General features: G+C 43.1%; 1 protein-coding gene across 1 annotated transcript in view; it reads left to right on the forward strand.

Moving 5' to 3' along the window:
- NID2 (nidogen 2) overlaps positions 1-22,641 on the forward strand; it is a 71,701-nt gene that overhangs the window by 34,633 nt on the left and 14,427 nt on the right. Inside the window, exons 8-14 of the mRNA XM_077761226.1 lie at positions 252-401; positions 835-1,080; positions 2,244-2,444; positions 3,749-3,979; positions 15,231-15,374; positions 16,064-16,192; positions 17,130-17,273. Of these exons, the coding sequence (XP_077617352.1) occupies positions 252-401; positions 835-1,080; positions 2,244-2,444; positions 3,749-3,979; positions 15,231-15,374; positions 16,064-16,192; positions 17,130-17,273 (1,245 nt within the window). The remainder of the gene's footprint in view (positions 1-251; positions 402-834; positions 1,081-2,243; positions 2,445-3,748; positions 3,980-15,230; positions 15,375-16,063; positions 16,193-17,129; positions 17,274-22,641) is intronic.

A 22,641-nucleotide genomic window follows, 5' to 3' on the forward strand; every position in this document is an offset into this window, starting at 1 on the left:
TCGCCCCCGAGCCCACCAGCTTTGCGGTGGGACCAGATGGGAGCAGTCCGTGGTATGTCTGGCCAGAAGACAAAGCCAGCCGACTCCCCTGGGTTGAGTGTTGTCGCCGTCTCTTAAACATCAAAACCCCGTTTGTTTATTACTATCTAAACTGATTTTGTGGAGCAGATGTGGTGTCCACGAGGAAGCCTGGCAGGAACGATGCTGGAACCACTTAGTCCTTGTAAGGCAAGTTTGTTCTTACTTTCCAGTCTTCACGTATAATGCTGCCAGCAAGGAAACCTGTGAACGCAACCACGGACAGTGCTCCCCGCACGCCTTCTGCACGGACTACGCCACTGGCTTTTGCTGCCACTGCCAGTCCAGGTTTTACGGCAATGGGAAGTACTGTCTGCCAGAAGGTAGGAGATGCTGGCTTGACTGGGCTGGGGGCTGCTCTGTGTATATTTTTGCCGCTTGCCTGTTTCCAGCCGCCGCTGTGACTCTGCTTATGGACCTTGAATCTCCGACCGCCTGAATCAAAGCACTGGCAACGTGCAGGTGCTTGATAAGGAGAAATGAATGCATTTGGGCTGGTTTCCCAATTTGAGGATTAGCCAGAAATCTTTCCTCCTTATTGCTAGCTCATTAGAGTCAGGGTGGATGGGAGAGTGGATGGGAGAAAATAAATTGAAGACAGGTCTGTTTTGTACTCAGATGGATAATTGGTTGGTTAGGGAATCATGAAAATGGATAAAAGACCCGAGTTTCCGGAATTGTGAGTGGAATTATTTTCTGTGTACCCATCCCCAACCTGGACCATGGTCAGAGTTGACCGAATTTGCTGTCTTTTAGGGGTGCCGCATCGAGTCAACGGGAAAGTGAGCGGCCACCTCCACGTGGGCCACACGCCCGTGCACTTCACTGACGTGGACCTGCATGCTTACATTGTGGGCAATGACGGCAGAGCCTATACAGCCATCAGCCACATCCCACAGCCCGCGGCCCAAGCCCTTCTCCCACTCACACCAATCGGAGGCTTATTTGGCTGGCTCTTTGCTTTAGAAAAGCCAGGCTGGGAGAATGGCTTCCGTCTCACAGGTGAGCAGCAGGGGCCTTTAAGGGGGCCGATGGCTACCAGCCATCATGCTTGGGTTTTTATTCCGTAAAAGAGGATCCGTTTGTTCAATATTCTACAGGTGTGTAGCTGGGCCTGGTTTGGTCTCACAGGACTGTTTTCTTCCACATGTTCTCCAAGTTGTCCTGAGAATTGGGATGATTCCATTTGGACCCTTTATGTCCTTTCACCGGAATTGGTTGAAGCTTGTTTGTTAGGTTGTGTTTACGTGAGTTGTGACCCACAGATCTGTCAAATAGAGATACACAAATGGAGATTACAAGGCATCTGGTGAGGAGTTTACTTTGCCAGTAAACTTCCTCCTCTCTCACCCCCACGACTCTGACCTCTAATGGTACAGACCAGGGAATGCCTCCCACACTCTAGCCTGCAGCAGATCACCTGCAGCCCTAGTGAAAAGGCAGATTCTGGCTCTGTGAGCCTGGGCTGGGGTCTGTGATTCTGTTTTCCTAACCGAGCTTCCCAGAGATGCTAACGCTGGTCTAAGAGGATCTTTTTTTGGCTTTTCCTTCCCTACCTGAAGAGGTTGGTTTCCTGCTGGCTTTATCACAGGCAAAGTACTGAGAGAAAAGTTCTTCCCCCACCTCCAGAGCTATTTGTAGGATCTTGTTTTCAATCAAGGTTTGAATAAAACTTTGAGTCACAAGTAGGTGGAGTATACTCCGTCACATTTGAATTTCAGGTAAACAATGAATTATTTGAATAACTTAGTAAAAGTATGCCCCAAATACTGTAGGAGATGTGTTATACTAAAAGTATATTCATGAATTATCTGAAGTTCAAATTTAACTGGGTGTTCTACGTTTTTTTGCTTGTTTGTTTTTCGCTAAGTCCAGCAACCTCAGAAAGAGAAAGGTCAAGATGTAACTAGTAGCTTCTCATGGAAAACAAGCTGTTACAAAGAGAAGCAGTGTGAAATGAGGCAGGATGAAACCACACTGTTTAATAGAAACTTTGGGGAACTGACGAAATCGGCAGCTGATGGTACTTAGTCTTGGATGGCAGATGATCTCCGTATGCACCATCGCCAACAGCAGTAGGAACGAAGAAGCGCACTGCAGTGATTGTCACTGGAAGGTGCAACACCTCCTGTTAGCTTTGTGCTGAAGTCTTTCTTCCTCCCCAGGTGCCACCTTTACCCATGAAATGGAAGTGATTTTCTATCCAGGAGAAGAGAGGGTTCACATCACTCAAACCGCCGAGGGACTTGACCCAGAGAACTATCTGAGCATTAAGACCAACATTCAAGGCCAGGTGCCTTACATCCCAGCAAATTTCACAGCCCACCTAGCTCCCTACAAAGAGCTTTACCACTACTCGGAGTCAGGTATGTGTAACCGTTTTGACATTTGTAAAATGGGCAGAGTGCATATCTTGTAAGATGTGAGGATGACGAGTTATTACATGGAATGTCCTTAGAAAAGTGTGGTACGTAAAATGAGGTCAATATCATTTTATTACTCTTATTAAATATGTAGTATAAGTGAGAGAAGTGTTGGCTCCTACACAAATGAATATCAATATTCCTATCCCAGTACTTTCAAATAATGAATGAATAGCAACTTTGTCCATGGGGGTGGGTAGGGGTTGTATAATTATATACAAATTTTAACTACCTGTGCTGTCTGGGCCATGGAAAAATATTATTGGAATTTATACTTGTCCCATAACATTGTTTCAGCCCGTTTTAAAATGAGATCCTACACTGTGTTGTACAACTAATGCTAGATTTGGAGTCACAAGATAGGAATTCACATCATGGATTTGTAGCTTAAAGTAGACGAGGGCTAAGGTCACTTGCCACCCGAGAGCCTATTTTCTCATCTTGAGAATGAGCAAAAGAACACCTTTTCTCTCTACCTTCCATGGTTGTTATGTGTAAATTGTGCTGAGTTCTAGAAAACTACCTGAATGCAAGATACTGGCGTAATCACATCTGCCGCCCTGCGGCACAGCAGTTTGCTTTGAGCCGTGCCTTTCCTGCTTCTGTGTTGTGAGAGTTGGGATGCTGGACAGAGGGTGGACAGAGGAGATTGGGCAGTGGAAACCCAGTGAGTGCACAGAGCAGCTGATGGCCAGAAGACTGGTCTGGGCTTCCTACTCCACACTCACACTGAAAGAACGTCCCCTTCCTTTGTCCAGAACCCTTCAGACTTAAGTCGCGAGCTGTCCCTCTGTGCAATCTTGAGCAGGAAACCTTGGGGTATAGAGTCGGGCTGCCTTGTGTCCCAGTTCCCACTCTCCCACATGCTGGCCTCGCCACTTAACCTCTTCTTTAGGCCACTTCTTAACTTCTGCAAGGCCCCCTGCGCGCGATCACCGCACCCACCCTGCTGGGGTGAGGCATAAACAAGGCCGTGCTTGGAGAGCACCTGGCGTGGCTGGCACGCGGTGGCAGAATTGATCCTTTGCTAATAATGATGGCAATGATTGTACCTCCTCCTCCTCAGCACTTCGGCTTTGCATCTACTCAGATTCCCGGAATTGCCTAACGGGTTTTCCATATTAACTCAGGAACTTCCCAAGGGAACATGCTCCAGGAATCATATGAAAAACAGAAAAATTGGCCCCACGTGAAAATCTCTAATATTTAAAAAACTTATCAGTTTGGCTGAATGATGTCTGTTGCAGCTGTGACCTCCACAAGTTCCAGAGACTACTCGCTCATCTTCGGTGCCACCAACCAAACACTGTCCTACCGCATCTACCAGAATATCACCTACGAGGCATGCAGGCACGCCCCCAGACACCGGGCCATTCCCACCACCCAGCAGCTGAATGTGGACCGGGTCTTTGCCTTGTACACTGAAGGGGAAGGGGTGCTTAGATTTGCTGTGACCAATCAGATTGGCCCAGTTGAAGGTATGTTTCCTTTTGTTGTTTTGGGCAAAAATTGCATCTAGCGTTTTTATAATTCCTTTTTGAGTAGCCTCAAATTTCTGAGTAGCCTCAGAATGATTCACAGAAGTTACTAAGGGTTACTGAGTACCAGGCTCTGTGTTAGGTGCTGGGTGTAAGGATGAATAAAGCAGGGGCTTGTCTGTGAGGTGGAGAGAGAGGTAGAAATGGAACTTTTAGAACAGTGCTCCTACCACACTAAGGAATAGAGTACAATACACGAGGCTGGTTGGTGGCAGCACACCCTGTTTGTGCCAGTCTCTGTTGTGGATATATCTGTGAACAAGGTGAGGCCAAGTTAGGAGGGAGAATCATGCTGACAGGTATTTGTTACAATACTGATAAGAGCATGATGCTATGAGCCTAGTCTGTAAGTGTAGGGAAGAGGTCTTTGAGAAGGGACCCTTTAGCTAGAACTTAAAGGATAAGAAGGATTTCACCAAATCAAGATAAGACAAAGAGCCAGTGCCTGGAAGAACAAAAGGAACCACATGTGAGAGAAACCCAAGTTAACATTATACTCAGTGAGGAAAGCCTGGATGCTTTCACTCTAAAGATAGCTGTTCCTGCCACTTCTGCTCAGCACTGCATCGGAAGTCTTAGCCAGGGCAATTAGGCAAGAAAATAAAAGGCATGGAGACTGGAAAGGAAGACGTAAAATTATCTCTGTACTCCTATGATGTGATCTTTTATGTAGAAAGTCTAATTCATTAAACTATTAGAACTAATAAGTTCAGCAAAGCCAAAGGATATAATTTTTGTATATCGATCTTACATTTCTGTATAGCAACAATGAGCAAATGGAAAAGGAAACTTTAAAAACAATTCTGTTCCTGAAATATTTAGGAATAACTTTTTAAGTAAAATACATTTATACTGAAACATATTAAAGCATTTTTGAAAAAAAATTAAGACATAAATAAATAGAAAATTAGACCTAATACCATGTTTATGAGTCAGAAGACTGATTATTAGCATAGCAGTGCTTCCTAAATTGTTCTATAGATTCAACTCAATCCTATCGGTTAACCAGTTGGTCTTTCTGCAGAAACAGAACTTGATCCGAAAATTCATGGAAATTTATGGAAACCAGAATAGCCAAAACAAAATTGAAAAAGAGCAGTTGGAGGAATTCCACTTTAATCAAGACCATATAGTCCTGGCAGAGGATGGATATAAAGATCAATGGAATAGAAATGAAAGTCCAGAAATAAACACTCGCAGCTACAGTCCATTGATTTTTGACAAGGTTACCAAAACAATTCAGTTACCAAAACAAAACAAGTGAGGGGAGAGAGTAGTTTTTTTAAACAAATGGTTCTGGGACAGTTGGATAGCTGCATGCTAAAAATGATTATGGACCCCTATCACGCCATATACAAAAATTAACCAAAAATGGGTCAGAGACCTTAATGTCAGTTAGCCATATTTTAGAAAAAAATATAGGGGCAAATTTTTGTGACTTTGAATTTGGCAATAGCTTCTTTTTTTCAATGTTTATTTTTGAGAGCAAGCACGAGGGACAAGGGGGTTGGGGGGAGAGGATCTGAAGCAGGCGCCTCACTGACAGCAGAGCTTGATGTGGGGCTTGAACTCACAAACTATGAGATAATGACCTGAGCTGAAGTTGGACACCCAACCAACAGAGCCACCTAGGCACTCCAGCAATAATTTCTTTATGTATGATACTGAAAGCATAGGCAATAAAGAAAAAATTGGGTGTCATCAAAATTAAAAACTTGTGCTTCAGAGGATAATACCAACAAAGTGAACATACAACCCTCAGAAAGGGATAAAACATTTGAAAATCATGTATTTAATAAGAGACTTGTATCTAGAAAATATGAAGAACTCTTACCATAAAAAGAAATAATATAAAAAATTTGGATAGAACATTTCTCAGAAGATATACAAACTACCCAGCAGGCACATGAAAAGATGCTCACTATCAGTCATCAGGAAAATGCAAACACAATCAAAATCATAATGATACTACTTTACATGCACGTAGATCACTATGTTAAAAATAACAAGTGTTGGTGAAGATGTGGAAAAATTGAAACCCTCATACACTGCTGGTGGGAGTGTAAAAATACCTACTGTGAAAAATAATCCCATAGTTTCTCAAAGTTAAACACAAAGTTACCACTTGAACAATTCTTTTTTTTTAATTTTTTAAATGTTTATTCAGTTTTGAAAGACAGAGACAGAGCACAAGTGGGGGTGGGGCAGAAAGAGGAGACACAAAATCTGAAGCAGGCTCTAGTCTCTGAGCTCTCAGCACAGAGCCCAACGGACCATAGGATTATGACCTGAGCTGAAGTCGGACATCAACTGACTGAGCCACCCAGCCACCCCACCACTTGTGCAATTATATTCATAGCTATATAACCAAGAGAAAAGAAAACTTATGTCCCTATAAAAACTTGTACATGAATATTCATAGCAGCATTATTCAGAATAGGCAAAAGGTAGAAATAACCCAGATGTCCATCAGTTGATGAGTGGATTCTTAAAATGTCCTAATCCATACAATGGAATATGATCAAGATATAAAAAGGAATGAAGTACTGATACATGTTACAATATGAATGAATTTTGAAAACATGCTGAATGAAGGTAACTAGTCACATATTGCTTGATTCTGTTTATGTGAAATCTTTCCCCAAAGAGGCAAATCTGCAAAGAGAGTAGATCAGTGGTTGCCTAGGCCTGGGGCATAAGAGAAAGATATGAAGTCGATGGCCAAGAGTACAAGGTTCTTTTGGGAGTGGGTATTAAAATGTGTTAAACTTGATTGTGGTGATGGTTTTTAGTATATTTACAGTTAAGCAACTATCTAATTGTTCTTTAGATGCGCTCATATATGTTATGTGAGTTATATCTTCACCGGAAAAAAAATTGCTGTGGGGTAAAAAAACAAAAACAAAACTAAAGCAGTATTTCTCAAACTTCAATTAGAATTAATCACACCTGTAAAGCATGGTAAACATTTAGATAAGAATGTTCTAGGCTTGTTAAGGCACTAAAGGGCATGAGGAACCTTAAGTACATATTGCTAAGTGAAAGAAAGCCTGAAAAGGCTACATCTGTGTGATAACTACAGTTGACCCTTGAACAACACAGGTTTGACTCCGCAGGTTTACTTAATGTGTGGCTTTTTTTTTTTATACAGTACTGTAAATGTATTTTCTCTTATGACTTTTTTTTAACTTTTATTTAAATTCTAGTTAGTGTTTTTTGTGCAACATTGGCTTCAGGAGTAGAATTCAGTGATTCATCACTTATATACAACACCCAGTGCTCATCACAGGTGCCCTCCTTAATCTCTGTCATCCCTTTAGCCCGTCTGCGACCCACCTCCCTCCATCAACCCTCAGTTTGTTCTCTATCATTAAGAGTTTCTTATGGTTTGTTTCCCTCTCCTCCCCCCCCCTTCCCATATGTTCCTCTGTTTTATTTGTTAAATTCCACCTATGAGTGAAATCACATGGTATTTGTCTTTTTCTGACTGGCTTATTTCACTTAGCATAATACCTAGCTCCATCCACATTGGGGTGCATGTAGCCCTTCAAATCTGTATTTTTGTATCGACTGGGTAAATGCTTAGTGGTGGAATTGCTGGGTCATAGGGTAGTTCTATTTGCAGCTTTTTGAGGAAGCTCCATACTGTTCTATAGAGTGGCTGCACCAGTTTGCATTCACACCAATAATGCAAGAGGGTTCCCCTTCCTCTGCATCCTTGCCCACACCTGTTGTTTCATGTGTTGTTAATTTTAGCCATTCTGACAGGTGTGAGGTGGTATCTCATTTTTTTGACTATCATTTCCCTGGTGATGAGTGATGTTGAGCATCTTTTCATGTGTCTGTTAGCCCTCTGGATGTCTTCCTTGGAAAAAGTGTCTATTCATGTCTTCCCATTTCTTCACTGGATTATTAGTTTTTTTGGGTGTCGAGTTTGGTAAGTTCTTTTTAGATTGTGGATACTAACCCTTTGTCAGATATGTCATTTGCGAATATTTTCCTCCCATTTTGGTTTTGTTGATCGTCTCCTTCACTGTGAAGAAGCATTTTATCTTGATGAAATTCCATAGTTCATATTTGCTTTTGTTTCCCTTTCCTCTAGGGATGTGTCTTGTAAGAAGTTGCTCCAGCTGAGGTCAAAGTGGTTGCTGGCTATGTTCTCCTCTAGGATTTTGATGGTTTCCTGTCTCACATCTAGGCCTTTCATCCATTTTGAATGTATTTTTGTGTATGCTGAAAGAAAGTGGTCTAATTTCATTCCTCAGCATGTCGCCATCCAGTTTCCCCAACACCATTTGTCGAAGAGACCGTCTTTTTCCATTGGACATGCTTTCCTGCTTTGTTTCCTGATGAGTTGACCATATTGTTCTGGGTCCCTCTCTGGATTTTCTGTTCTATTCCATTGACAGACATATGTGTCTCTTTTTGTGCCAGAATCCTACCACCTTGATGACTACAGCTCTGTAAAATACCTTGAAATCAGGAATTGTGATGCCTCTAGCTTTGCTTTGCTTTTTCAGGACTGCTTTGGCTATCTGGGGTCTTTTGTGATTCCGTGCAAATTTTAGGATTGTTTGTTCTGGCTCTGTGAAAAATGCTGGTGGTATTTTTATAGGGATTGCATTAAATGTGTGGATTGCTTTGGGTAGTATAGACCTTTTAACAATGTTTGTTCTGGCAATCCATGAGTATGAAAAGTTTTTCCATTTCTTTGTGTCCTCTTCACTATCTTTCCTAAGTGTTCTGTAGTTTTCAGAGTATAGATGTTTTACCTCTTTGGTTAGGTTCATTCCTGGGTTTCTTACTGTTTTTGGTGCTCTCTTCTGATTTTCTTAACATTTTCTTTAGCTTACTTTATTGTTAATAATACGTTCCATGATATATAAAGTATGTATCATATTTCCTTGCCTTATTGGTAAGGGTTTTTTGGTTAACAGTAGGCTATTAGCTTTTGGGGAGTCAAAAGTTATACGCAAATTTGCAGCTCTGCAGGGGTCAGCACATTGTTCGAGGGTCAACTGCATGTAACATTCTAGGAAAAGTGAAACTACGGAGAATAAAAAGATCAGTGGTTGCTAGGAGTGCAGGCGGAGGGTTGTGGGGGAGGGGACTAGGGAGAGCACAGGGGTTTTAGGGCAGTGAAACTACTCTGTATGCCTCTATGTTGGTGAATAGATGTCGTTATACATTTGCCCAAACCTATAGAACTGCATAACACAAAGAGTAAGCCCTAATAAACTATAGACTTTAGGTAATAATATCAGTATTGGCTTATCGTTAAAATATATCACAGTAATATAAGAAGTTAATGAACTGCACGTGGGGGGGCTATGGAACCTTTCATTTATGCTCAAGTTTTCTGAAAACCTAAAACTGTTGTTTAAAAAAAAAAAAAAGTCTTGATTAAGAAAAAGTTTTTTAGGTGAGCCAGAGGATGTGCCTGCAAAGTCCAGGAACCCTAACAGATAGGAAATTGTCAGATGAGAGGAAGGTTTAGTTCTGAGAGCCAATAGCTAGTGTTTTCTCCTAGAATGTGAGGCACACCTAAGGAGTAAAGAGAGGGTCTCCCATGTTTGGCTCTGTATTGATGTTGTTGAGGCCAGAGTCACTTCCATAGGTGATTCTGTGCCTCAGCAATGGAAAGGAGGGCTCAGTAAGCCTCCTCAGGCTTGAACCGTGAGCATCACTTCAGCAAGATGATAACAATATTAAGGCAAGAGGGCTGGACTCTTCACAGATTTGGAAGTGACTCAAAATGAGAATCCTGAGTTTGTAGGTGTAGGTGTGTGGGTGGTTTGGTTTTAGGAAACTTGCTTGGGGGTACAGCCATCGGGAACCCAAAGATGATAAGGTATTGAATTAATACAATGGAAATGTCAGTTGATTTTAGAGAAATGTGCATCCCACAGGGGAAAAGGTTATTGCCTATTTCTCAAGAAAAGATTTAAACAAAAACAGCTGAGGACAACATCCTTCAGCACTTTGCTGGGTGAATGTGTCTGATCTGTAAGAACAGTGATTAGTGGAAGAGCCTCCTAGGCCATGGAATCCAGCTCAGATTCTAGAATTCTGTAGTGAAAAGATAAATCTCTGGGTGTATTTTTCCTGGAGACGCACCAGATGAGAGTAACAAAAAGAATGCTGGCAAACTGGCAGGTACCAAGTTGCTAATTTGTCTTTAGAACTTGATGTGATTTTTCCCTTCCATGCAAGTTAAATATAATAGCAAAGGACAGTTTATTTGGTGCTGAGCACTGCTTTAAGTACTTTCATGAATTAACTCAGTCCCATAAAATCCACTGCCCAACAAGGGGTCATCATCCCCCATTTTACAGAGGCTGAGGTATAGACATGAAGTAACTTGCTCAGTCACAACTAAAAAGTGTCCAACTGGGTCCCAATCCCGGGCCCCAGATCTAGAGCCCACCTCCTAACTTGCCCGGCACTGCTTTTCCACATGGACTCCACTGGCCTCAGGACTGCCTCATAATTTGGGCCGAATTTCAAGAGGGAATGTGTTTTAACCCTGTGTGTTTGCACCCCGGTTCATCCACCCTTGTGGAAAACTGCAATACTATTGTTGCTATTCCCTGAATAGGAGAAAAATGGGACTGGGGGGGTGGTGAGGGTGGAGGAGAAAATAACAAATGAACAACTGACAAAATAAAACCTTTTTACCTTTTTCTCCCTCCCCTCCTCCCCCCAGTACCTAGCAGTATCATCTCAAGTGTTGCGTTTCTCCAGAAGGAATGGCGATCTGGTTGGAATGTCTGGGACACGGCACAGCTGCCCCATCAGATGTGGGCGCTTGTGGCTTCCCAGGGCTCTGGAGGCACTGCTGTCCAGTCTTCCCAGTGAGCGGTCAGAGCCTGGGGCTTGGCCCACTCTTTAGCCGCAGCACCCAACACCCCCCCCCAATGTCTGAGCTTCAGGTGTGGGTTGGCTGTCTCCTGTGGGGTCCTCAAACAGGACCCCGTTATGCCTCCTGTCCTTATGCCCACCTCAAGGCTCCTGGCAAGTCGAGGAGACTGGGCAGAGGGCCACGCAGTGAGGCGGAACGGACTGTTCCTTGAAGGAAAACGGCTCTTCTCCTCTTGATTAAATGAGTAAATTAGTTCCAGATCCCCTGTCAGAGAGTCAAGCTGTTTAAGAGGGTGAGGTCGAAATAGAATACGTCGTAAGGAAGATAGTGTTGTTCTTGCTATAATAGGAGAAAGCTAACAAACCATAGAGAGTGAATAGCCAAATGGTTTTAGAAATACATTCTTATAAGCCGTGTTTTGGAAACCAAATTCAGCGAGCAGGGCCCATGCTCAGACAGGCTTGGCTTAATGCTCTGTTGTTGTTCTCTTGAAACTCTTCATTTTTGAACAAGGGGCTCCGTGTTTTCATTTTGCACTGAGCTCTGTGAATTATATAGCCCCTCCTGTCAGTGTAGGATATTTTAAATCAATTTCATGTAATTATGGACATTTTGCCCCCTCAATTTCAGGTAGGCCAGAGTATCCCGTCCAAGTTTGCAAGTCAACTTTTGCACTGCAGGGTTGGTTTTTTTTTCATGCCTAACAGGGTGGTGAGCTCTCGAGGTGTATGCATACTCACTAATCTTTGCTAGAATGTGCCACCATGCAAATTTGATGCTGGAAAGTAATGCACAAGAAGGTTGAGCATTGGTATTTACAAACGAAAACGTTTCAGAGATCACTCCCCCCTTTGGCTGGGTAGGCCAGGCATATTATACAGTATCTTCTCCTAAAATGGAGAAATAAGAAGGAATTATCTTGCTCTCAGCTTTTAGTGAGGACATGACCCTATTCTTAACCATAGCCATGCTGTGGACTGTCTCAGGAACGCGGCCTGTACTACCCTGTAAGCACAGCGTCCTGCTTGGGTCCTGCTTGGAGATCCAGAGGGGAGAACGAGGGATGCTCCAGGGTATCTGCTGGATTTGCAGAGCCAGGCTCACGCTGACATACTTAAGTTCATTGGGGTTTAAAAAGCACTGGAGCCATATGTTGGTCCTTTTTTCTTGGCAAGGTGTCTGTAACATACACCACCCAGCACCACTGAGGCAAACCAAGGATAAGCCCATGGCCCTCCTTTATTTAGCCATAATATGGGAACAAGAATATTGTTCCCATAAAGTGTTTTATAAACACTTATGTGTTTATTATAAAGTGATAGGAGGTATTTACCAGAGAGCAGGGAGTCCTTTCAGAGACTCAGCGAAGGCATCCCAGCTCCTGGCATACTGGCAGAGAAAAACGGAAGAGTCCGCGTGGACAGTGGGCAAGCCCTGGGGCAGTAGCTGGATGTCCTGAAGGACTGCAAGGGAGTCCAGTCTGAGGCAAGTGACAGCCACAAGTGTCACCTTGCATCTAGACTAGGAGTTAACTTTGGGCAAGGCCTAAAGGCCTACCCACCTGAGGTACAGGGGGTGGGGAGATAAGGGTGAGCTAGAGAGAAATAAGAGCAGATCTCGGAGGAGGTGGTGCTAGGAAGTTCAAGTAGGTGGTGTTGCCAACGTGTTTACCGATGCCAAGGTGCTGGTCCCTGGAGCAGTGGTAGCTGTCAAGATCCAGGCAGAACTTGGGGTACACTGAGCTCGCTGTGAAGACAGGGACCGGGCACCAGCAGAAGTCCAAGGCAGAAGCTCCAGTTATGACTTAGATGAAGCTCTAATGGTAGCAGGGATAGCTACCATTAGATAGGGACAGCAGGAGGTTTGGATAAAGCTCTTGAAATCATTTGGATCTAAGATTCAAATCAATTCTAGGGACTGAGACATAGCTGAAAGCAAGTTGAGGATGAACAGTGGCGCCACTGAGGAGGAAAAGAGAACATAGTAAGGACTGGGCGGGCCTGCCTGCTGGGAACGGAATTGCCTTCCACATACATTATGTCGGGTTTTCTTTATTTTCTTCAGTTTTACCAGATCTAAGCGTTGTCCTTATTCCCATTTTACACCTGAAGAATCAGAGGGGTAAAGGGAAGTGCCCAGAGTTAATGGATTCATTGTGTCTGGGGCTCTCTCCAACACCATCTCTGTGTCCTTGGCTTAGATGAGATGACTTTATAAAGTTCCTCCAGTGGTGTCTGTAGCAAAGTGGTAGAAAGCATGGACCACCTGGCTTCTTATCCCCACTCCATGCTCCTTGTGTCTGTGACCTTTGGCACAGTACTTGGCTTTTCCATACTATAGTAAAGATGAAGATATTAACGCTATATGTAAAGGGTTTAGAACAGTGCCTGGCAAATAAGTGCTCACTGAGCATTACTACTGTACTCTGTCTAGAAATAAAACCCTTTAGGAAAGATCTTGGGTGTTAACAGTTATCACTACCCAGTGGATGGATGGATCTCTGGCAAGGTTAATCCTGAAAAGGAAATACTGCAAAAATCGTTCCTCTTTAGTCTTCTAAATCTTATAAAAGCAAGATTCCCCATTAATGAAATTTTGACTTCTAAAATAGTGAATTTTAGTGAGAGATTGCCCACTTTCGGGGCAAAATTTGGGGGTATGAGCTCCTGCTATATCATTTCAATTTTTCCCGTGTCGCTCATGGATCTGCAAGAATAATGGGGATGAGAGCCAACCTCAAAGCTCTCTTGAGAATCACATGAGCTGATAGAGTGAAAGCACTTTAAAAGTATGCCATGTTTTGGATGTTTTTATTCCCTGGGCACAAGTCTAATGTAAGTAAGAAAAGGTTAGGTGTCTGTAGAGTAGGCAAGAGGAAGCCATTCTGGAATTTAAAACTGCAACTTGGACAATCCAGCCCAGCTTTGGGTATTAATAATTTAGTAAGGTTGCCTGGTAGGCTCCCAAACAGATAAGGACGCAGTCTCATGGAGTCTTCCTTTAAATTATTGTCAAGTTAGCTAACATACAGTGTATGCAGTGTAGCCTTGGCTTTGGGAGTAGATTCCCTTGATTCATCACTTGCATACAACACCCAGTGATCATCCCAATAAGTGCCCTTCTTAATGCCCATCACCCATTTTCCCCACATCTCTAACTACCCCCCCCCCCATCAACCCTCAGTTTGTTCTCTGTATTTAAGAGTCTCTTATGGTTTGCCTCCCTTTCTGTTTGTAACGTATTTTTCCATCCCTTTCCCTAAGGTTTTGTGTTAAGTTTCTCAAATTCCACATATGGGTGAAAACATGATATCTCTTTTTCTGACTGATTTATTTCACTTAGCACAATACCCTCCAGTTCCATCCACATTGTTGCAAATGGCAAGATTTCATTCTTTTTCATCTCTGAGTAGTATTCTATTACATATATATACCACATCTACTTTATACATTCATCAGTTGACAGACATTGGGGCTCTTTCCATAATTTGGCTATTGTTGACAGTGCTGCTATAAATATTGGGTACATGTGCTCCTACAAATCAGCACTCCTCTCTCCTTTGGATCAATTCCTAGCAGTGCTATTGCTGGGTCGTAGGATAATTCTATTTTTAATTTTTTGAGGAACCTCCATACTATTTTTCAGAGTAGCTCCACCAGTTTACATTCCCAACAACAGTGAAAGAGGGTTCCCCTTTCTTGACATCCTCACCTACATCCTTGTTTCCTGAGTTGTTAATTTTAGCCACTCTGACTGGCGTGAGTTGGTATTTCAATGTGGTTTTGATTTGTATTTCCCTGACAGTGAACAATATTGAGCCTTTTCATGTGTCTGTTAGCCATCTGGATGTCTTCTTTGGAAAAGTGTCTATTCATGTCTTCTGCCCATTTCTTCACTGGATTATTTGTTTTACAGGTGTTGAGTCTGGTAAGTTCTTTGTAGATTTTTGATACTAACCCTTTATCCAATACGTCATTTGCAAATATTTTCTCACATTCTGTTGGTTGCCTTTTAGTTTTGTTGATTGTTTCCTTTGCTGTGTGTTTTCTTAATCTGGATGAGGTCCCAATAGGTCATTTTTGCTTTTATTTCCCTTGCCTTCAGAGAAAGGTCAAGTAAGAAGTTACTGTGGCCAAGGTCAAAGAGGTTGTTGCCTGTTTTCTCTTCTAGGATTTTGATGGTTTCCTGTCTCACAGCTCACATTTAGGTCTTTAATCGATTTTGAATTTATTTTTGTGTCCCACGGAGTCTTTGATCTCCTTTCTGTGCCATTCTCTTTACAACAACCAGATGGTGCCAATGTGGTTTATTCCCTCTCTGCTCATGCAGGGGACTCAGCCCCCACCCCAGTGAATCCTTGCTATGATGGGAGCCACACGTGTGACACGAAAGCTCGGTGCGATCCAGGGACGGGTGTAGACTACACCTGCAAGTGTCCCTCTGGGTACCAGGGAGATGGACGGAGTTGTGTGGGTAAGTTGTGTGTGCTATGTTCCTTCATGGGGTCCGGTCCGCCAGCTCTGTGTTTATAGAAGACAAGTGTGTCTGCTTTGTCATCTCCACTGATCAACAAGGCAAGTCTAGCAGCTGTTAACCTAAATGCTATTATTTAAAAACTAAAGCATATTCTTGTCAGGTTTGAGCAGATAGGTTTGATGTGGGTGGGTGGGACTGGGAAAAGAAGACATCTATTGTAATTCCTACATATTTTGAATTCTTAAGTCTTGTCATTTTAATCCTGTATTACATATTTTCTTACATTTACTAAAACGTGTTTTCAGGTTGTCTTCAGGTTTCAGACATTGTGTTTCTTTCCCCTGTTACATCCCCACAAGCCACAGAAATTTCTTTACATTTCTAAAAGAAAAATCATTAGTGTGTTTTTCTTTTAAATGTTGAGGGGTTTGTTCTAAATGCTTAAAGAATTCTTGGAATATTCAAATATTTCTCCCTGTGACTTATACTTGCTGGAGATAAATATTATAAACTGCAACATGCATTCACATCGATGCTTAGAAGTCTTACCTTTGCTCTTCTGTTTAGTCCACCACCCATTTGTCCTGTGGAAGCTTCATAGTAGTGAGAAAACATCGTGTTTTCAGACCTTCTACCTGTAGAACCCTTGACTCAAGCAGCGCCTTTCTATCCTTATTTCTTCTTAGATATAAATGAATGTGTAGCTGGCTTCCATCACTGTGGCCCCAACTCTGTGTGCACCAACCTGCCGGGCAGCTATAGTTGTGACTGTCGGAGTGGTTATGAGTTTGCAGATGACCGGCACACGTGCATCTGTGAGTGTTAAGCCATTTCTCTTTTTGGCCAAAATGATGCTGAACTTTGCTTTGTGATTCACTAATGTTTCCACTCTGATGTACAGAAGCTCTGCTGTATGGTTTCCAAAAACCATTTGAAATAACCCTATGGCTCAGTTCAACCCTTTATTTGGATATTGCTTTCCTCCAAGTATATACGTTTGGTATTGAGTTATTGGAGGGTGTTCACCCAGTTGGGATTCCTGTTTGTCTTGGTATTTGGCCCAATCATGTAACAAGAGGATGAACCTCTAGTACTACCACTTCTAGACAAAAGTAAAATATTGCTCAAATTTAAATGAAATGGATTTATAATTCAAAGATGCTCACCCCACTGGACAGGTTATACAACTCTATCTGTAATAAATGTACTCTTTCAAGAGTTAAAAAAAAAAAAAAAAGAAAAAGAAACCTTTGGACCTAAAAGTGAATCCAAAAGAACTAGGATTCCAAATTCATCCCGTTGGTAGAGCCAGATGATGATAGAGAAAATGCACTTTTTTTTTTTTTTGAGAAAATACACTTTTTAACCCAATGGGATGAAAAAGTAGCAGTGATCATAGAAACTGTGTGTGTGTGTGTGTGTGTGTGTGTGTGTACACATGTACGCACAGTTCTTCTGGTGAGTTATAAACTTTATCAAGGAGTATTTTAATGACTGATCTTTATGTCTAGAGTTTTCACCACAAACTCAGGCCAGCACTTCTTAAACTTTAATATGCATACAAGCCATCGAGGAATCTTGTTAAAAGTCAGATTCTGGCTTACTGGCTCTGGGATAGAGCCTGAGAACCTATATGCCGTCTCAGCCCCTAGATGTCCTGATGCTATTGGTGTGTGGCTCACACTGCGAGGAGCAATCTTAGCCACTCGCAGTCCTGAACTCTTGGACATCCTTGCCTCCTTCTCTTCTCAGTGATCGCCCCCCCTTCCAACCCCTGTGAGGATGGCAGTCATTCCTGTGCTCCTGCTCACCAGGCCCGGTGCATTTACCACGGAGGCGACACGTTCAGCTGCACCTGCCTGCCTGGTTACACTGGCAACGGGCACCAGTGTACTGGTGAGTACCTGCGGTCGTCAGCCTCCGTGACTCTGGAAAGTTGCCTTGTATGCAGCATCCCCACATACCCAGAACCTTTCTCAAAAGGACTTCTCCCTTCCTTGACTCACACAGCCTTGGAATTGTCCAAAGAGCAAGAGAAAAGCTGTCCTTTGAGTCAAAAAGCAGAGCCAAGGGTATTTTCCCTTGGACTAGATTGTCGAGCATATGGTGAGGAGGTTTCTGGAGCACTAGGAAGCCGCTGCCTGCTTGTAGCCAACCTTCTGTTCCCTAGAGCTGGCACAGGCTGGAGGAACTTCGGGAAAGCCTATTCACCTGTTGGGAAGTCTCCATCCTTCCATGTCTGGTTAACGGCTTAGTCTAGCACTTCCCAGTTGTACCTGACTTTGAGTTGCTATTCCACTGGTTAAAGTGGTATTTTAAGTAATCTCTAAACATACATGCAATTCTTTCTCGTTTTTTCCCTCTGTCCTCTCTCTGGAGAGACGGAGAGGGGGAGGGGGGAGAGAGAAAAAGAACTCTACTATTATAAGAGGATAGTAATGCAGATCTAAGTACCCAAAACTTTTCTCCCAGAAATCTAACCACGTCTAAGGTGGTTAAGACTTGGTATGGTATTCTATAAAATCACTAAACTGGAATGCAGGACTAACTGTGAAAATTTAACTTGGTTAAATAATAATAATGTTTGAGGTTGTTACGGAACTGAAAATTTAACTTGGTTAAATAATAATAATGTTTGAGGTTGTTACGGAACAAGGCATAATTCTCTGGGTATAAATGTTCATGAAACTGGGATTAGTAGTACTTTAATATAGAGATTATTTAACAAATCTACATAATCCGCAAAAGGTTTTCAAAATATATCCAGTGACATGATGGAATTGAAACTCCATTTCATGCCATCTGTCAGTAATGCACACAGAGTTATAGTAAAATGAGACACTGGGAATGAGAGAATGGTGGGAAAAGGGTCTGTTTGGGAATTGTAAACCCAGAACACAGGCTTTCCCCTTCTCTTCAGATTGCTGCTTGCATTGGCTGGGCCACTGTTGATTTGCTAGAACAGCCGTGTAACTCCTGGAAGCTTCACAGCAGATTAAAGAGCATGCCGCCCCCCACCCCCACTCCTTATCAGATGTTTGCTTCTCATCTTACTCCCGATTCCTCTTCCCTTCCCTCTCGGCGGAGAGGCGACTGGACGAGCACACTGATGCCCTATGTTCTAGACAGAACACAAGCGTCAGGGCAGTGCAGTCATCTCCTTCCTCTCCTTCCTCGCTGTGCTGGGCCATTTGGTGGTATTGTCTGAACTGGCTCTTTAATGTTCCCACTTGTGTTGTACAGAAGTTCTGCTGTATGCTTTTCATAAAAACACAGTTTATACTGAAATGGCCAAATCTGTGGCTCAGTCCAGCCCTGTTTTGTTTTGTTTTGTTTTGTTTTTTCCAACTAAAAATACCCCCAGCTTTAGACAGAGCTCAACTCTTTCCCAGTTAGAATGAGGTAGATTGGGAATCCACAGCTGCTTCTCCCACTTGGCCATCCCACGAGCACCATCTGTAATAGATACACTCTTGACACACAGAGGGTAGCCTCCGCAGGAATGGGGGTCAGGATGTGAGGTGCACCAACTCCTCATGGTTCCGTTCTTTGTGCGGGAATAGTGATTTTCCCACCTTTGTGGAACCTTACCAATCAGTCCTATTTACCACATTTAAGAGCTGAGACTGCCTAGAGAAGCAAAATCTTGTCAGTAGAATTTCATATTCAAACATCAGGCTGCTCAGGTCAGCAGAGATTGTGCCTTTAAAGTATTTAACTTCTTAGGTCCTTGGGTTAAAGCTAACAAGTTGAAATTAATTGCAGCCTAGGTTTGATGAGTGTTAATCAGAATGTTAATTAAGTTAGATACTTCTTGCCCTTTTCCCTTCTAGAATCATTCTCTCTTCCTTCTTTTAACTTGTATTTGTCCTGTAAGACTTTGATTATCTTTGGGATCATATTAGGATTGGTTACTTTTCCATGTTGGGAACTTGCGAGTAATGCCATTCATTGTTATTACTGCCCTCTTGCTGATTTCTGCCATTTTAAATGGCCCCTATACAATCTCTGCTTCTCTACACTTGGGATTTTCTTTGGAACCCACAAATTTAAGACCCATCAGTTGCTTCCTGAGTGTACTAGTTCCCTATTGCTGCATAACAAATTACCCCAAGATATAGCAGCTTAAAGCAATATAAATTTATTATATATAGGTCAAGGGCCTGGGTATGGCTTAGCTTGGTCCTCTGCTTTAAAAGATTCTCACAAGGCTCCAAGAAGGGGTCTGGTAGACTTGAGGTCTCTTCTAAAGGCCTAACTGGAGAAACATCCTCACATGGTTATTGGTGAGATTCAATTCCTTGAGGACTGAGAGACTCAGGTCCCTGTTAGCTAGCTGTTGGCTGAAGAACCAAGGACCTTCAGCTTCTTGATGTGTAGACCTCCAAGGTAGCTTACTTCACCAAAGCCAGTGGCAGAAAGTCTTTAAGCAAATTGGAAGTTATAATCACAAAAATGACATCACCTCAGTATTGCTTTAGTGTATTGATTAGATGCAAGTTACTCAAGGGAAGGGAATTATACAAGATTGTGAATGCTAGGAGGTAGGGATCTTTGGGGCTTCTTAGAGGCTATCTCCCAGAATCCATTACCATGTGGTTGCCTTCCAAACTTTTCAGACTATGGAGTAGATGAGAATGAATAGTCCTATTCCTAAAGACCTATGCCATGCCAAAAACAGGCTGGGCTAGTCATGAAGGTGATTTGCAGGATAAGTACATATGTGTGTGTGTGTACACATGCATGCACATATTTAAAGACATGCTACAATGTGCATGTGTCCCCATGGCCATAGAGAAAAATAGAGATAGAGGCGCTATTTTGTGGACAGTGTGCATTCTTGAAGCATACATGGTATTCTTTACTCCGTTAAGCAATAAAAGGGTGTGTGGGTTTTTCTCTAGCCACTTTGTTAAAAACCAAGTACCCTGGGGAGGCTGGGCTTGGCTTTGGGTTCTCAGTCTAGTCCGAGTCACTAGCAGTAATTACTTTTATCCAAGTGGAGTTCAGTCTTTTCCAGCTTCCCTCAATCAACCCCTATTTCAATGGTTTCAGGGTTGAGTTCCACCTTGTGTTGTTGGGAGCCGGTATTTCTCAGGCATGTTTGTCCTCGTAGATCTTGGTGACTTTGACAGGCGCAGAAGCAGAGTATCTTGAGTTGGGACCTTTCCAGGGCGGAGCAATTGAGTTGAATGGGTGGGACATCGCTCAGAGCCATCACTGCTCAGCAGGGACATGAGGAGAGGCATGTAGGTTATTCTCTCCCTGGTTTTCTGTTCCAAGAACAGAGATGTTGGGTAAAGTATTGTAAAGTTGGTGCAGGCACAGGAGAATAAAACAAGGCTTGCAAGGAGGGAGTTTAGTACGCTCATGGTTCCCAGAGAGAGCATCACCACGTAACACACAGAGACCCAACCAGCAAGGTACTAGACCAAATAGGTGAGGAGCTAGAACTTGTTGGCTGAAGCCTTTATTGGGGTCCAGAAATTTCACTGGATGGCTCGAAAGCAAAGGGAGTGGGGTGGAATCAGTTAAGGGGAGCTAGAATCTGGTAATCCAGTGGTTGGGTTTGTTTTGAAGGGATCTCGCGTGGTTTGGGTATGGGCTTAGAATCAGGGCAGCGAGAGCACTGAAACACCAAAGCATGAATTCAAAATGGAGGATTTAAATGAATGTTCCATATGGGTTTTGTACCAGCTTAACAGAATAGAATGGAGGGTTGTGCTGAGATTGAGCCATGTTTCATTTTCTGAATAGCAAAGGAGTTCTGCTGTGCCTCGAACATTGTTGCCTTGACCTCAGTGTTCTGATAGCCCCTAAAGGACCCTGACAGGGATTGTTAGGCATAAATGGCAGCCTCCAGGCTGAGTGTAGCAATAGGGAGTTTCTCCCTTGCCTAGGGGCTGAAAGTGTTCCAGGCTTTCTGTCCTGACACTTGACATCCTGTCATATAGGGGCGAGCTCCCCTTCTTTAGACAGAATCCCCCAGTCCCCTCCACACCCCTCAGAGTTTGCACTCCTGAGGAGGAGCCATAGCCCGCTCTGAGCCCAGGCCCTGGAGCGGCCGACTAGACTCCTTTTCTGTCCTGGTGTGAGGCCTTCCAAGGAGGCATCAGGGAGCTTTACCTCCTCCAGCTTCTAGGGGACAGAGGTTCCTCACTTGTGGTGCTTTCCATCCCTTTAAGGGCTTTCTCCCTGCCGGTCATTTATAACCATTATTGTCCCTCCCCATGACTCTACTAACTGTGGGAAGACAACTGCTCTTTCACTCTGATCACAGTTCCTAGGCCATGGGCTTTAAGAACATAAGGAACTTGGTGGTTCTGGGGAGTCCCCTCTCTCTTAGTTCAAAAATAATCTCAAGAAACTGATCCATGGGTTCTAGAAATAGGCCCTGTGTCTCAGGAATTCCTGCTTCCTGTCATTGCCTGGGGTTCCTGTTAGCATGAGAAGTCCTTTTAGCATATGTATTATGAATAGCTTTAATTTCCTGCATTTAATTTCCTGCTGGATGTTCAGTTTTACAACTTTGCTTTTATAGCCACTTTTATAGTCTCTCGCAGGCCCAAAGAACTGGATAGTCACTGGCTTCGCCCAGCTAGGTATTGGAGTTGTCCCTTTGAAGAAACTGAGGGCCAAACTCAAGGATAATTAAGTATGACAACATAGAAGTGTCTTGATCAGATTGGAGATAGAGTTTTTGTTGTGATTGGTTTTGTTTGGTTTCTTTCTGGTTGACTGAGGACCTCACCAGAAAACCTTGTTTGTTTCTAACCTTGCAGATGAATTTGTAAGTCCCCTCCTGCCTTGGTAGGTGGAAAGAAGGTAACCAGGGAGGCCAGTTGCTTATCTGGGCAGAGCCCCTCTGGGTGGCATTAAACTTGGCTCTGTCAAGCATTCAGGGTTCTTTTGGATTTAAGGGAGCTAATGTATGTTGACTAAACTTCCCTAAGACTGAGGATAAGCAGAATGTGACTGTGCTAATTACGATGTAAGAGATTCTTCTCCCATGAACAGAACATCTGGCATGTGCGCTCATGGCTCAGTGAGAGCGTGGTCGTAGCAAGGCTGGTAGTGATACTTCTAGAAGAGATTTCATCCTGGGAATGGGAGGCCAGCACGAAGTTCTAGAATGTTGTAAGTTAAAAAAAAATTTTTTTTAAGTTTATTTATTTTGAGAGAGAGAGCAGGGGAGAAGAGAGACAGAGAGAGAGAGAATCCCAAGCAAGCTCTGCACCAACAGCACAGAGCCCGATGTGGGGCT

This window comes from Crocuta crocuta, unplaced genomic scaffold (assembly GCF_008692635.1).
Source record: "Crocuta crocuta isolate KB4526 unplaced genomic scaffold, BGI_CrCroc_1.0 scaffold163, whole genome shotgun sequence".
NCBI classification, from domain to species: Eukaryota; Metazoa; Chordata; class Mammalia; order Carnivora; family Hyaenidae; genus Crocuta; species Crocuta crocuta.